The sequence below is a fragment of the Pongo abelii genome, chromosome 4 (assembly GCF_028885655.2).
Source record: "Pongo abelii isolate AG06213 chromosome 4, NHGRI_mPonAbe1-v2.0_pri, whole genome shotgun sequence".
Classification (NCBI taxonomy): Eukaryota; Metazoa; Chordata; class Mammalia; order Primates; family Hominidae; genus Pongo; species Pongo abelii.
Genome location: NC_071989.2, coordinates 84,142,662 through 84,156,571, shown reverse-complemented (window position 1 = coordinate 84,156,571; position 13,910 = coordinate 84,142,662). Strand labels below are relative to the sequence as shown.

Below are 13,910 nucleotides of genomic sequence, written 5' to 3'. Positions count from 1 at the left end.
TGCAGACTTTTCTAAATAAGTTTCTTCTTTTGTTTAAAATAACAAATGTCCCCCCAAAAAGAGAAACAAAAACTAACAAACATCCTAATAGTTAATAACGACGCTATGTTCACTAATGCACTATTTCTTTACTCCTAACAAGAAGCTTGAACAGGTACTATTTATATAGTTTGGTTAAAAAGAGATGAGAGGAGGGATAAATTGCTTTCAATAAGTAAAATGTGGTAGAAGAAAGCTTTCAAATATGGGTCACGGATTAGTTAAAAGGGACCTTTAGTAGTTAAATAGAAATTCCAGTTCAATGTATCTTGTTTAACTCTTGGTTAGTACAATACATGGACACATGGCTAATTTTTATGTCAGTTAATTGAAAGCAAAGCATAAGATACACTCAATTGTGATGTTTGCACTTACATTTGGACATGGGTACATCCAGAGCTCTAGAAATGTTAAGCAATGAAAACATGCTAAGATGACCATCTCGGAAGAAGCAAACATTTAATGTTTACCCATCCTGCTCTTTGCCCAACTCTTTTCTTTGCTTCTGAAGCTGTCCTGGAGATGGCTGGGGCCATGTGTGGCAGAGTTGCCCTCTCCAGCACTTTGTAGAAAAAAATGACATTTTGGTTTGAAAGGTACAATGTTAAGTTGCAGGCTGAGATGCGGGGAAAGAAATACCTTTTAAATATTGACAACCCAGGAATTACCATTAATTGAGCTTAATTAAGCCAAGGAAAATCTTAAGATTGATTTCTTAGGATAATCTACCATCCCAAATAAATAGTGAAATATTTCTTCCCCCTGCTCTATTTGGTTTTGTTAAGCCAATATGGAAAAAATTCTGTACATTAGTAACAATGCAGCCACATTCAACTGCAGTTCATGAAGACTTTATTACATATCCAGACTTCAGATAAATCAATTAGTTCCTCTCATCACTTCCATGATTCAGAAATAGAAAACCAGTCAAATTTAACTTTATACAGCACAGTTATCCATCAAACACCAACCTCCTACCTCGATTTCTTTTCCTGTGAGCCATGATTCTTTATATAAGCATGATTCAGGTGTGACCCAGGAACTCTCTTTTGAATCAGTGTTGTAATAGTAGTCATATTTTTCATGCAGGTTGAGTTTGAGCCATGAACCATCACTAGACACTAAAAAAAAAGTTTGTTAAATTCTACAGAGACGCAGTGAACCCTTAAACATTAGTGTAGTTTCTTTAATATGTAAAATAATTGAATATGTTTTTCACCAAACCTTCAGACAGTCAAAGGCATCAGAAATGACCCACTAACATGGAATGAATTTGATGTATTTAATAGCAGATGCCTGCTAACCCAAAGAAAAGGAAGAGACACAAATATCTAAGGCTAGCTCTGGAACTTAAATCTTTCATGAGGATGATAAAAACATGTTTGGCCAATAACAGCCAAAGAGAAGGAAAAGCAAACAATAATTATAAGTCCCAGGTAGATGCAAACAACAACACATGTAGACAAAGGAGACCAATCGGCAAGATCCTCTTTGCTTACAAAGTTTACCTGCAATTTCTCCAATAAGGAGATACCCACAAGGACTGTGGCCCTTATTTAAGGAGGGCCAATGTTCGGCATTAAACCAAAGCAGAACCTTTGGAGACAACGTTACTCAAAGTACAAAATGGCATATGCACAACACAAAGGTCAGCTAAAGTGGGGAAAAAGAAAATTCCTGGTTCCTCTGACTCATTTTGTGCTACGCAACCAGACAAAATGGGAGAAAAATTTTTTTGAAACTTAATTTTGGGGGAGGGGTGTTAGAAAATCCTATGGTAGTCATGACTTAGATTGGTCAAGAATCTCTCCTCCTCATGAATCCATGGGCTAAACTTCATATTTAGAAATCTGTTTATTTTGTTGAATGGTTACAATTCTGGTCCCAGACCTGAGAGCTAAAAACAACAGAAAAACATAAGAAGTTCTAACTTAGACTAAGCTAAGTCAACTGTATCAAATGAGCATTAGACTCATTACTTTCCAAGTAAATCAAAGTTCAAGTGAATTTTTTCACAGAATATTGAAATACATGTAAATAACTAAGCAGGGGTAACTTTAAGGCTCTTTAATATGTGTTGATGCTTCATTTGGCTTTAAATGCCCCTCACCTGTTCTTTCTGTTGGTCAATGCCCAGGAAGAGAGATGTATCTCTTTTCAATGGGCAGCCAGACAGCTGGTTTATCTGTTTAGAAACATTGGTCTACTAGAAAATACATTGTACAGTCAAGTTAGGATGTTTACAAGTAATTATTATTCTTTCTTCCTTCCTTTCCCTCCCCTCACTCTCCTCTCCCCTCCCTTCCTTCCTTTCTTTCTTGCTTTTGAGACAGGGTCTCATTCTGTCACCCAGGCTGGGGAACAGTGGTGTGACCAAGGCTCACTGCAGCCTCAACTTCCCCAGGCTCAGATGAGCTGGGACCACAGGATCATGCAACACCTGGCTAATTTTTTGTATTTTTTTTGTAGAGATGGGTTTTGCCATGTTGTCCAGGCTGTTTTCAAACTCCTGGGGTCAAGCAATCCGCTCATCTCAGCCGCCCAAAGTGCTGGGATTATATGCATGAACCACCACGACCAGCCAATTATGATATTTTCAATTACCAATAGTTGTCAGATTCATAAGTGTTTTCAGAAGAATAATCACCCTTCTTAAGGCAACTGTCTCAGTGGGAAGGAAAGAAAGCAAGCAAAGCTGGTGAAAATGTTTCTCCCGTCACTTGAACTGAGAAGTAAAAAATTTCTTAGTTGGTTAAAAGACAATCACCAATGGTCAATTCACTTGAACTTTGATTTACATGGAAAGGCAATGAGTCTAAAGCTCACTTGATAGCAGTTGACTTAGCTTAGTCTAAGTTAGAACTTCTTATGTTTTTCTGTTGTTTTTAGAACAACAGATCCAAATATGACACGTGGGAAAAGAAGCAGGCAAGTTTAGGAGAGAGAAGATAAACTAAGTTTTTTCCAGGATGAATATGAAATTAGGATAGCTCATTAATACAATTATGTAATTCTTTCCAATGAAGGATGAGACAGGGGACATTACAGTAATTCCTGAAGAAGAGATCTGAATGGCATTAGAAGGCTTTACTTGGGTTAGGATGTCAGTAGGTAATAGGAAAGAAGAATTCCTATATTTTTCACATCTAGTTTGAATGTAGTTAAATCAGAGGCTGAGGAGAGCTACTTTCCAGCATGGGCTCCAAATAGTTTTCCTAAGAAATATAGTTGGTTTGTTACTTAGAAAAAAGACTGATTACAGTTAGTTAAGAGGTGATGAACATTCCACAAGGAGGCATACTTTTTAGATGCCTTGCAGACAAAATTATATGCGAACATATAGAAGCGTTAAACTGAGTTACAAGGCTGAGTAATCCATCCACCAAATAGTGGATGTTTCAGTTTTGGAAAAGATAAGACATCCTAGAACCAGAGGTGAAAGAGATAACAATAAACCATCCTGTGCATGGCTGAAAACAATGCTCATAGCTCTATCTGGAGGTGAAAATCAGTCTTTAATTGCTTGGGATGCTCTTCTTTCTAGAACAGGGGTTAGCAAACGTTTTCTGTAGAGTCAGAGAGTAGGGGCTGGGTGCAGTTGCTCATGCCTGTAATCTCAGCACTTTGGGAGGCCGAGGCAGGTGAATCACTTGAGGTCAGGAGTTCGAGACCAACCTGGTCAACATGGTGAAACCCCGTCTCTACTAAAAAATAAAAAAATGAGCCAGGCATGTTGGCAGATAATTGTAATCCCAGCTACTCGGGAGGCTGAGGCAGGAGAATTGCTTGAACCCAGGAGGCTGAGGTTGCAGTGAGCCAAGATTGCCCTGCTGCACTCCAGCCTGGGTGACAGAGTGAGACTTCATCTCGAAAAGAAAAAAAAAAAAGGCAAATATTTTCAGCTTTGCAGGCTATGGGTCTCTGAAACAACCACTCAGCACTACCACTGCAGCAGGAAAGCAGCCATAGACCTTATATAAATTAATGTGTGGCTGGATTTCAGTGAAACTTTATTTATTAAGGCGGATGGCAGCACAAGAAATTTACTAAAAATGATTAGAATGAGTTCAGCAAGGTTGCAGGATACAAGATCAATATACAAAAATCAGTTGTACGAAAAGATGTATCCATGAAAAAACCCGGACATGAACATTCATAGCAGTCTCATTCAGAATAGCCAAGGGGTGGCACAGAATACAGGTTCCATCAGTTGATGACTGGGTAAACAAAATGTGGCATATTCATACAATGGAATATTAGCCACAAAAAAGGATGAACTGACAAATGCTACATGAATGAACTCTGAAAATATTATGCTAGGTAAAAGAAGCCAGGCACAAAAGGCTATGTATTGTATAATTCTGTTTACATGAAATGTCCAAAATAGGCCAAAGACAGAAAGTAGATTAGTAGTTGCCTGGGGCTGGGGAGTGGGTGATGGGGATTGACTGCTAATAGGTAGTGGGTTTTGTTTTGGTGTGATGAAAATGTTCTGGAATTAACTAGAGGTGTTGGATGTACAATCTTGTGAATATACTAAAAACCTCTTAATTACATACCTTAAAAGGACAATTTTATGGCATATAAATTATTTCTCAATAAAAAGTCAATTGTATATCTATAAACTAGCAATAAACAATCCCAAAATATAATTAAAAAACAATATTTACAATAGAATAAAAATGATAAAATACTTAGGAATAAATTTAATGAAACAAATGCAAGCCTTATATGCTGAAAACTACAAAAAAAAGTTGAAAGAGTTTTACACTTGATTAAAAGGAAAGACACCCATGTACACGGATCAGAATATTAAGATGGCAAGACTTCTCAAATTTATCTATAGATTCAATACAATCTCAGCTGACAAAAGTCTTGCTGCCTTTTTTTTCTTCCCAGAAGAATGAATCTAAAGCACTTCCTAGGTTTCTGAATTAGATACACAGGGATTTGACTATAGTCACCCAAATATGACATGTGGGAAACGAAGTAGGCAAGTTTAGGAGACAGAAGATAAACTAAGTTTTTTCCAGGATGAATTTGAAATTAGGATAGCTCATTTATACAATTATGCAATTCTTTCCCAATGAAGGGTGAGACAGGGGACATTACAGTAATTCTTGATGAAGAGATCTGAATGGAACAGAGAGGGACTCAAGGGTGACCAGATGCCAAGTAAGAGAGTGGTCATTTCATTAACAGAAAATTTACTGAATTTTAAGGTGGAATCTCCAAGTTGGAAATACATGAAACTTGAAAACAAGTACATAGGGTACTACTAGACAAACATCAAGTTGGACTAAAAAAGTTTTTTTTTTTTTTCTTAAGCTCTACTTCTAAGGCCACACACTGTCACACTAGTTTCTTAAAGATGAATAGTATCCTGTAGATGACCTACAATGTGGTACAAATAAATACTCGCCTAGAAGTTGACAGCCACCTTGATCCTTGACACTAGGAAATAGTAGGTGCTTAATAAAAATCTACTAAAGGAATTCTGGATTAAAAATTAATTGTCCTTGGGTCTACCATTCTTTCCCTCTGTCTGAAATCCTACCAATGTGAATTTCCAAATCTGAAAAATGAGTATCAAACTGTGTAGTCTCAAAGATTCTTTCCAGAGCTAACAATGTAGGTTCTGCCATTGGATTGAGTAGGCATAACTAGTTGACTAGCTTTGCCAACTGATCCCTTGCAGGCTGGCTCACTGTACTTTATTTCATATATTCAGAATTACTCTTTACCCCTACTTAATACTGTACAATCACAAAGGATTAGGTGAGAGAAAATATTAGTGTAAACATCTGTTTATATCACTGGTCTACTCACACGAATAAATGAATCAATAAGCATGACCTGTATAAGGCACAGACTCCTCAAATATGACATTTTCTTAATGCCATCCATATATTGCCACTGAGCTCATCATAGCTTTCCAAAACTAAAAAGAAACATCTAAAACTTTTCCTAATTTCCTTAGCCATAGATGACAAAAAATTACAGAAATGTTAATTTGAAAGCAATACTTGTCTTAAAATTAAGAAAATATAATACCACAGAAATGATATTTAAAATACTTAGTTTGTGCTAAAGTAACAAACCAACTTACCTCTTTCAGATTTGAGCTCTTTTGCCTTCACAAGGGCATCATAGTATTTGTCAGCACACTCCGGGATTATGTCATTTGCATTAGAAGCGGAAGACTTCAACACAGACAAAATATCACTTGATTTTTTTCCTTCCAAACACTGATTAACATCAACCACCAGAGTAACCCCTGGGTAAATGAAAAAAAAAGTTTCTTGTTAATGGTTATCTTCCACTTACTTCAAGGCATGCAAATATATAATTCAACGTTTTAGGAATGCATTAGTATCAAACATTTTTACCCTTTGAGAATATTTACCACATATGCCCAAAACAATCACAAATTCACCGACCAGTTTAGTCCATAAGAAGAATTAGATACCATGGGAGTATGGTTTATTAAAAACAATAGTCTTTCCTGGTTACTCATATGTGGTATGAAGGCACTAGGTTTTGCTTGCTGTAGTAATCTATGAAATGGGATAAATACACACCAACATAGATATGTAGCTCTAACCTAGGCCATTAACATGTATTTGAGAACTAGTTTTACAAAGACATTTGTTTACTTTAGGATAAGCAAAATCCTTTTTAAGTTATGGAAATCCCAGTATTCTCCTGTATAGTGCTAATATATTTAGCAAGATTGTCATAAACAACCTAAACAAGTGTTCTAGAAAGGCAGAGCTGGTGGATATGTGCAACGGAGTCCTAAAACTTAATTCTGGAACCATTTTAGACCTAACAAGCATTTTATCCCATTGCAAATTTCTACCCCTCCTCATTAACAAAACATATTAAACTCTTGGTTGCCTAAGGAAAGTTAACTTAGTGAATTATTTCCCACTTTAATTCCAGGTAAGAATGGTCCAATCAATAGGACTAGAGTTTTCACAACCAGTAAATGCCCTGAGTTAGAAAAGTAGAATCAGAAAAATGAAAGAAGCCAAGTTAAAATACTTCCTACATGAAAAACATCTTGATGAAAAGAGAAGGGAGACATGGATGCTTTTTCTTTTTTTCTTACACGTACATCAAACTCTGCAAATATTAAATTACAATTTGTTGTCATCAAATTATGTTCACATGTGCATAGCACTATGAGGGTTAAAGGAGAAAGAAAAACAGAGATTGACTTTCAACAACCTGGAGTCAAAGTCATGCAAATCTGGAGGGGCACATAGAGATGAAGGGAGAACTTCTCAGGCAAACTCCAGTGGTTGTTGAACAAAAGGTATGGCAGTATGTTCTTATGCTAATAGAGGTTAATAGAAAATGTGTAGACATAGCCCTTTCCTCTTCTCCAGGAAAGCTTTGTAGGATAGAGAAAATAGAGTATTGGCAATTGAGAAGTTTGTGGTCCGAGAAAAGTAATAGGAACAAGAAAATGACAAAAATTATCACATGAACTACATGTGACAGTGTCATCTAACCCAATAAAATGCAATTTTCCTTAAAAGATATTACAAAAGGCACACATTTCTTGCATATATCATCACTGAGTATCGATGAGCTGGTTCACAGGTCAGTTTCCAGATAAGTGAAGCTAATTCCTTTATGGATCAACTCTCATCTTAATAGAACCATTTTCGATGAAACTCTAAAACATGCCTTAGAGAAAATCCTAACAGGACAGTTGCTATTGCTCCATATTTTACCCAAAGTCTATGGTATAAAGTAGGTGCTTAATGTCTGCTGAGAGCTGCCAGAAGAGTCCTTCTTGTCATTAAAATTGTGCTGTGCTATAATCAGGTGAGTGTTATTTTCAAGGACTATGGAGGTGTTTCAAGGACTATGGAGGTGTTTGGGCTTACCGGCTCCTGCACGAAATAGCCTTAATAACTCCTATGCTTCTTAGTTTTTCCTTCTTCCTTCACTATCAGCTGTCACTTTTTACTGACATTGGTGTGCCTGCCTATGGCAGCTTAAGCACTTTACTGCCTTGTGACTTGTGGCTTCTGACGTGCTCTAAGTCACAACCAACCAGGAAAAGAAACTACCAAGATAATAGAGTTTTGCCTAAGAAAAGAATCAACAGGCTCAAAATGTCTATCTGAGGGGTGCTCAGTGAATAAAGTAGATTAACTTCAATGCGCTTGCTTTGAGATATCTATTTTGATTGCTTTTTTTCTTAATCTGTGAGTTGTAACTAAGTTCCAGATAGTTGAAGATATCAGATAGATGACTTTCACTCCAGAAAGTCAGGTATGTTTCTGCCAAGGAACAAATTAAGAAACCTCCATAAATCTCCTAAGAGATCCAAAAAATGTTTGCTTTACATCTTAAGCCATATACCAGCAGGCTCTCTTAAGGCACACATTCACAGTGGAGGTGACAGAACCCCTAACGGGGCAAAAATTGGTTCCTGCAGAGAGGGAGTGAAAAAAATCTCTTTATGTATAAAGTACAGGTCTACATATGGCACATAAACAAGTATACAATATATCTGTGGCATTAAAATTTCATGGTAAGGAGTGATTAGAGAAAAAACTGTCTAAAAAGATTCCTTAGGGTGCCATAATGAGAAAAAGGTAGAGAAAGACTGCTCTAAGGAATCGAAAGTAGAGGTAAATCTACTTTAAGCAAGCAAGATACTCCAGTGAATGTGAACACTGGGCCAAAATGAAAGGGATTTGAGTTACTCTGCCCTTTTAAATTTTGCTGGTGGTAACATATTTGGGCCAACACATTTTCTTTTATCATATTATCTGAGAGTGTGTTTGATGCTTACAGTGTGTGACCAGAATCTATTTCAAGTCTTCATGCAAATAATGAAGAATGCTTTTAAAAGGTTACATTCTTGTTGAAAGTCAGAAAATTCTCATAGGTAGTATTAACTTTGGAAAATCTTTTTTGCTGTTTAAGATATAGTAAAAGAAAGTATATCAGCTCTTTAAGAGTGAAAAGATAGGATTTTAGATGTGCAATACAGAGTACAAAATCATACATTTGAGAAATCCTCTTACTTTTATAGTCAATAGAACCATGAGTCTCAATGTGAAAAACAGAATCAACTTGACATTTGCAGGCCAAATGTAAGAACAATGAATATAAGAACATTTTAAAAACCTTCTAAATTGGTTTGATTTCTAAGAGACAAATCATAACCATTTTAGGCTATTTGAATGTCTAAATTACAATCTACTTTCTCAAAACTGTCTCTTCAGACTATGGCTTCCTTCAGTTTTCTATTTAAGTTGAAATTTCTTATATACACACCTCCACTTCATTATTTTTTTCTTAAGGCGTGCCAGAAAGGAAAGACTTCAAAGTTCCTTAGGGAATAAAAGTTCAGGTTAGAGAAATACACACATTTTTCTAAGCTAAAGAGATAAAGCCCAGATGTTTCTCACAGATGCTTCAGAGGTTGAAAAGCCCATCTGTGGAGTAAGACAAAGTCATCTTAAGAACCTTCTCTGACCTGATACAACAGAATAGATTCTAATTATGCCATCAGTTGGCAGGTTAATGAAATATACTTTTAGGAATCTTAATTAATATATGGAGAATGTTAGTATAGCAATTTAGAAGCTATTTCAGACTATCATGTGAATTTTCATGTTATTCTTCCTTAAAAACAGAGGGTTAAACAATTTTATCATTTGAACCAATGTGGGAATCCTGCCAGTTGCTGATTATGCCTATTCCAATTATGCACTCCAGAAGTGGGGAAGTAACCACAGAAGGGGTTTAGGGACCCACTGTGAGATGGATCTGAGCTAATATTCTATTGGTCACCTGACCTCCACAAACCCCTACGTTGACTGGTGGACCACAGTTATGTTTTGGGCCTCTTGGAATTAGTGTCAGTTCAGAGCAAGTGTCCACTAATTCCCAAAAGTCTGATTATGTCCTTTCTCCTAAGTACAGTCATCCTGGTAAAAGGCCATAGGTCCCTTTGGGGGAGGGGTGGAAGAAAGACTAACAGTGTAAATTTTTGGTAGTGTAGCTGAGTTTTTCCTCAAGGGGCCTGGCCTTCCCTTCATTTGAGGGGTTCTGGGTTTGTAAACTGGCCCCATTCCGGGAATTGATTGAGGGTCCATGGCTATTTTTATGATTCAAGGTAGACTACTGTTTGCTTGACCCAAAACTCATCCAGTTGTACAGATTAAGTAAGAATTGAGTAGACTGCCAGTCTATTTTACTTCTAGTTGCACCATGATCAGCTAGCCAACTCCATAGGTCTCCTATTGGTTCTGCTTCTATGGAAAACCCTGGTAACAATAAAGGCCATGGAAAGGAGAAAAAGGCATTTATTAAGTAGAAATGGTCTAGTTCTCTAAAAATCAAGAGGAAAAAAGGATTTTATTCAATTATATGATTTGAGAGCTTAAAAGCTATTTTTTACCTTCTGGATTTTGTTCAGCAACACTGTTAAATTTTGTTGGAGATAGAGTCAAATCACTGACAATAGGGCAACCAACTAATTTTGGTATAATTATGTGTCCAAGAACTAAAACTTGGTAAGAATCCAAATCTTCCAGAAATTAAAAATCGCATGACTTCAGGCACATAACCAAATCCAAAAAGGCAAGTTTCAAGAGCAAAGGAGGTGAGGGCTTACATTGTTTTGCTCTGTCCTCGTCCACGTTGGCCTCATCGACGGCTTGCTGTATCTCATCCAGCCAAAGCACTTTGGAAACACTCTCAGAGTCCTGGGGACAATGTCACAGAATAAAAAGAAAGAACAGTGAATGATGAGGAAACAGAATTAATAACTGCTTTTGAGGAGCCATTTAATCATAATTCCCACAAATTCTTAATCACCAACTACCCAGCTCTGCCATATACTGTACATACTCCTGATGAAGCAGACCCCAAACCCGACCACTCCTCCCTTCTTCTCCACCACTCTTTAGTCCAGTCCCCCATCATCTCCCAACTGGACAGCCGCACCAGCCCCCTAGCAGCTTCTGCTGCATCTAAGCTTGCCCTCACCACAGTGGCCCTCTACAGAGAGCCCAGAGGATCCCTTCAAAATAGATAGCTCAGTGTACCACTCCTCTGCTTTAAGCTTCCCCAAAGGCTTCTCCCGGCAGTTAGAAGGAAACACAGGGTGCCTTCTCAGGGACGGCGGGGCTCCAACAGCAAGGCCCTGCCTACTGCCTCTCTGGCTGCAGCTCACACCCGTTTACTTCCCCCTTCCTGTTCTAGACCTTCACACGAGTCTCTTTCAGACTACAATACTCTACCCTCACTGTGTGGCTGTTGGCTTTTTCTTACCATTCAGGTCTCAACTCAAATGCTACCTACTCCAAAAAGTCTTCCCGGGCTACCCTAGTCAAATACTCTCTCCCTCAATCAATTGCTGTGGTTCCCAAACTAAGTGTCAAGGTGTCCCAGGGTACCGTGGGATATTTTTAATTTGAGAGAAACACAGGGATTGTCAATGTTTATCAGAAACAGAGACAAAAATTAAAAACAAACAACAACATAGTGATTGTCCTCAAGGAGCTAACAATGTAGTGTAAGAGACAGATGTGTCAAGACATATAGCTGGGCAAGGTGGCTTACACCTGTAATCCCAGCACTCTGGAAGGCTGAGGGTGGTGGACCACTTGAGGTCAGGAGTTCGAGACCAGCCTGGCCCACATGGTGAAACCCCATCTCTACTAAAAATACAAAAATTAGCCAGGCGTGGTGGTGCATGCCTGTAGTCCCAGCTACTTTGGAGGAAGGCAGGAAGATTGCTTGAACCTGGGAGGTGGAGGTTGCAGTAAGCCAAGGTCAGGCCACTGAACTCCAGCCTTGGTGACAGAGTGAGACTCTGTCTCACAAAAAAAAAAAGAAAAAAAAAAGAAAAAGAATTATAATACAATGTGATCAGGGCAATATATGCTGCAGACAGATGATCTAGACATAGGTGAGAAAGGGTTAACCTATGGTAAAGGTGTTGAGTTGCAGCGGGAGCAAAGACTAAGTAGTTAAAGATAGCTTTAGAAAGGAAGCAACGGCAGCAATGAAAATGTATTGCATTATTCCTATTATAGGTAAATATTCCTATTTAACTTTGGGTTGATTCTGATGGTCCTGCTACGAAAGCAGCCCTGACAGATATTAAGTGGAACTTCAAGGTAGCAATTGTGTTTTATAAAATCTTGTCTGAGATGGCAAATAAGTAATTATCAGCAGAGATATTTTCAGGAAACATGTGACATTTAACAAATTGGAACATTTTACCTATGTGTAGGAATAAGTGTCGTGTTCTAAATCCTAAGTCAAGACTGTGATGAATGAAAGGTAATGGATCTGGCATCGACTCCGTCATTTAAAACTTAAAATGGATGGGGGCAGGAAGGACAGGAAATAGTCACTGGTTCCTCTGGCAGGCTTCTAACACTATTTTCCTCAGAGGATAACGTGAGATAATACACGTGGAAAAGGCTCTGAAAATGAGATAAACTATCTGTTATTTCATCCTGCAACATCTGGGCTAAAGGCAACTCTGGGGAAGTGTTGGTGCCTGCTTCCACAATCACCTCTAGCTACGCAGCAGACTACAAGAGAAGCATCAGCAAGATTTTCCATTTCTTTCAAGAATGGATGGGGGAGGCTCAAACAGGAAGCCGAGTGGAAAGGGGAAGACTAGAGGAGGAAAAAAGAGACAGGGAAGCAGGAGCTAATTTTTCTCTGTTTCCAAGATCTAAGAGAACCCAACACTCCCCAGCTATAGCCTAAAAACTAAGCTCTATGAGTTCATTTATGTGTCTCAGTTCTTTTGAAGGGTATTTACCTTCCTTCATAACTTATCACTGTAGAAGATGCACCACACAGATTTTTACCCAGATGAGAAGGCAGTAACAATCTTACTTCAAAGCTTAAAGTATTAGTCTTATAGGCCAAACTGAAGAGAGAAATTACAAATCAGATGAATTTAAGTCAACGGTTTAAATTATGAAATACTGAACTAAAGATTAGTAGAGTTAAATGTAAAACCAAAAGTAAAAGCTGAATCTTATCAATGTAAAGTCTGCTTTTTCTATTTAATTTTTGAGATGGAGTCTTGCTCTGTCACCCAGGCTGGCTCACTGCAACCTCTGCCTCTCAGGGTCAAGCTATTCTCCTGCCTCAGCCTCCCAAGTAGCTGGGATAACAGGCGCCTGCTACCACGCTCGGCTAATTTTTGTATTTTTAGTAGAGATGGGGTTTCACTGTGTTGGTCAGGCTGGTCTCAAACTCCTGACCTCAAGTGATCCCCCCACCTCAGCCTTACAAAGTGCTGGGATTACAGGCATGAGCCACTGTGCCCAGCCAAGTCTGCTTTTTCAATTGTTCACCAGAAGACTGAAAATAATAGTATATTTATGGGACGGCCACACCTCCACTTCAGTTAAACAGCCTAAGAGTTACAAATGAATTAAATGACCAGAAACTAGGCCATGTGCAAATCAAGTCATAAATTACTGAATTTAGATAACTCCCAGAAAAGTTCTAATGAAACAAAAAAAAACCTTTGTCAATATTTTATGTTTTTTATTTCTGCAATATAATAGCATTCTATCTCAGTTTATTTAACCATATATTATGTAGTTGAAGTATTAAACACTGACCTTTGTAAAAATCTTGGTCTAATGTAATTTAATCAAGATGTGAAAGGTTTCCGCAGATCAATTTCTTCCTAGCATATCCCTAGCCTTTAAGTCTCATGTGAAATTTGTATTTTCTGATTCTTGCTGCATTTTGTAAAGAGCAGGCTGTGGGGTGGTCAGGCTTCAAGTTTAAGTTTTATTAACTACAGAAAAATCTGTTATAATGCATTTTTTTACTGCATATTAAGTCATACT

At 37.9% G+C, this 13,910-nt stretch overlaps 1 protein-coding gene across 4 annotated transcripts in view; it reads right to left on the bottom strand.

Moving 5' to 3' along the window:
- The window catches only part of IQGAP2 (IQ motif containing GTPase activating protein 2), a 305,467-nt gene that overhangs the window by 69,272 nt on the left and 222,285 nt on the right, over positions 1-13,910 (bottom strand). For all 4 annotated transcript variants that reach the window (XM_002815661.5, XM_054555643.2, XM_054555645.2 and 1 more), the window contains 3 exons: positions 10,691-10,781; positions 6,149-6,316; positions 1,018-1,160 (listed from right to left, as the gene is read on the bottom strand). In XM_002815661.5, coding sequence (XP_002815707.1) covers positions 1,018-1,160; positions 6,149-6,316; positions 10,691-10,781 — 402 coding nt within the window. The remainder of the gene's footprint in view (positions 1-1,017; positions 1,161-6,148; positions 6,317-10,690; positions 10,782-13,910) is intronic.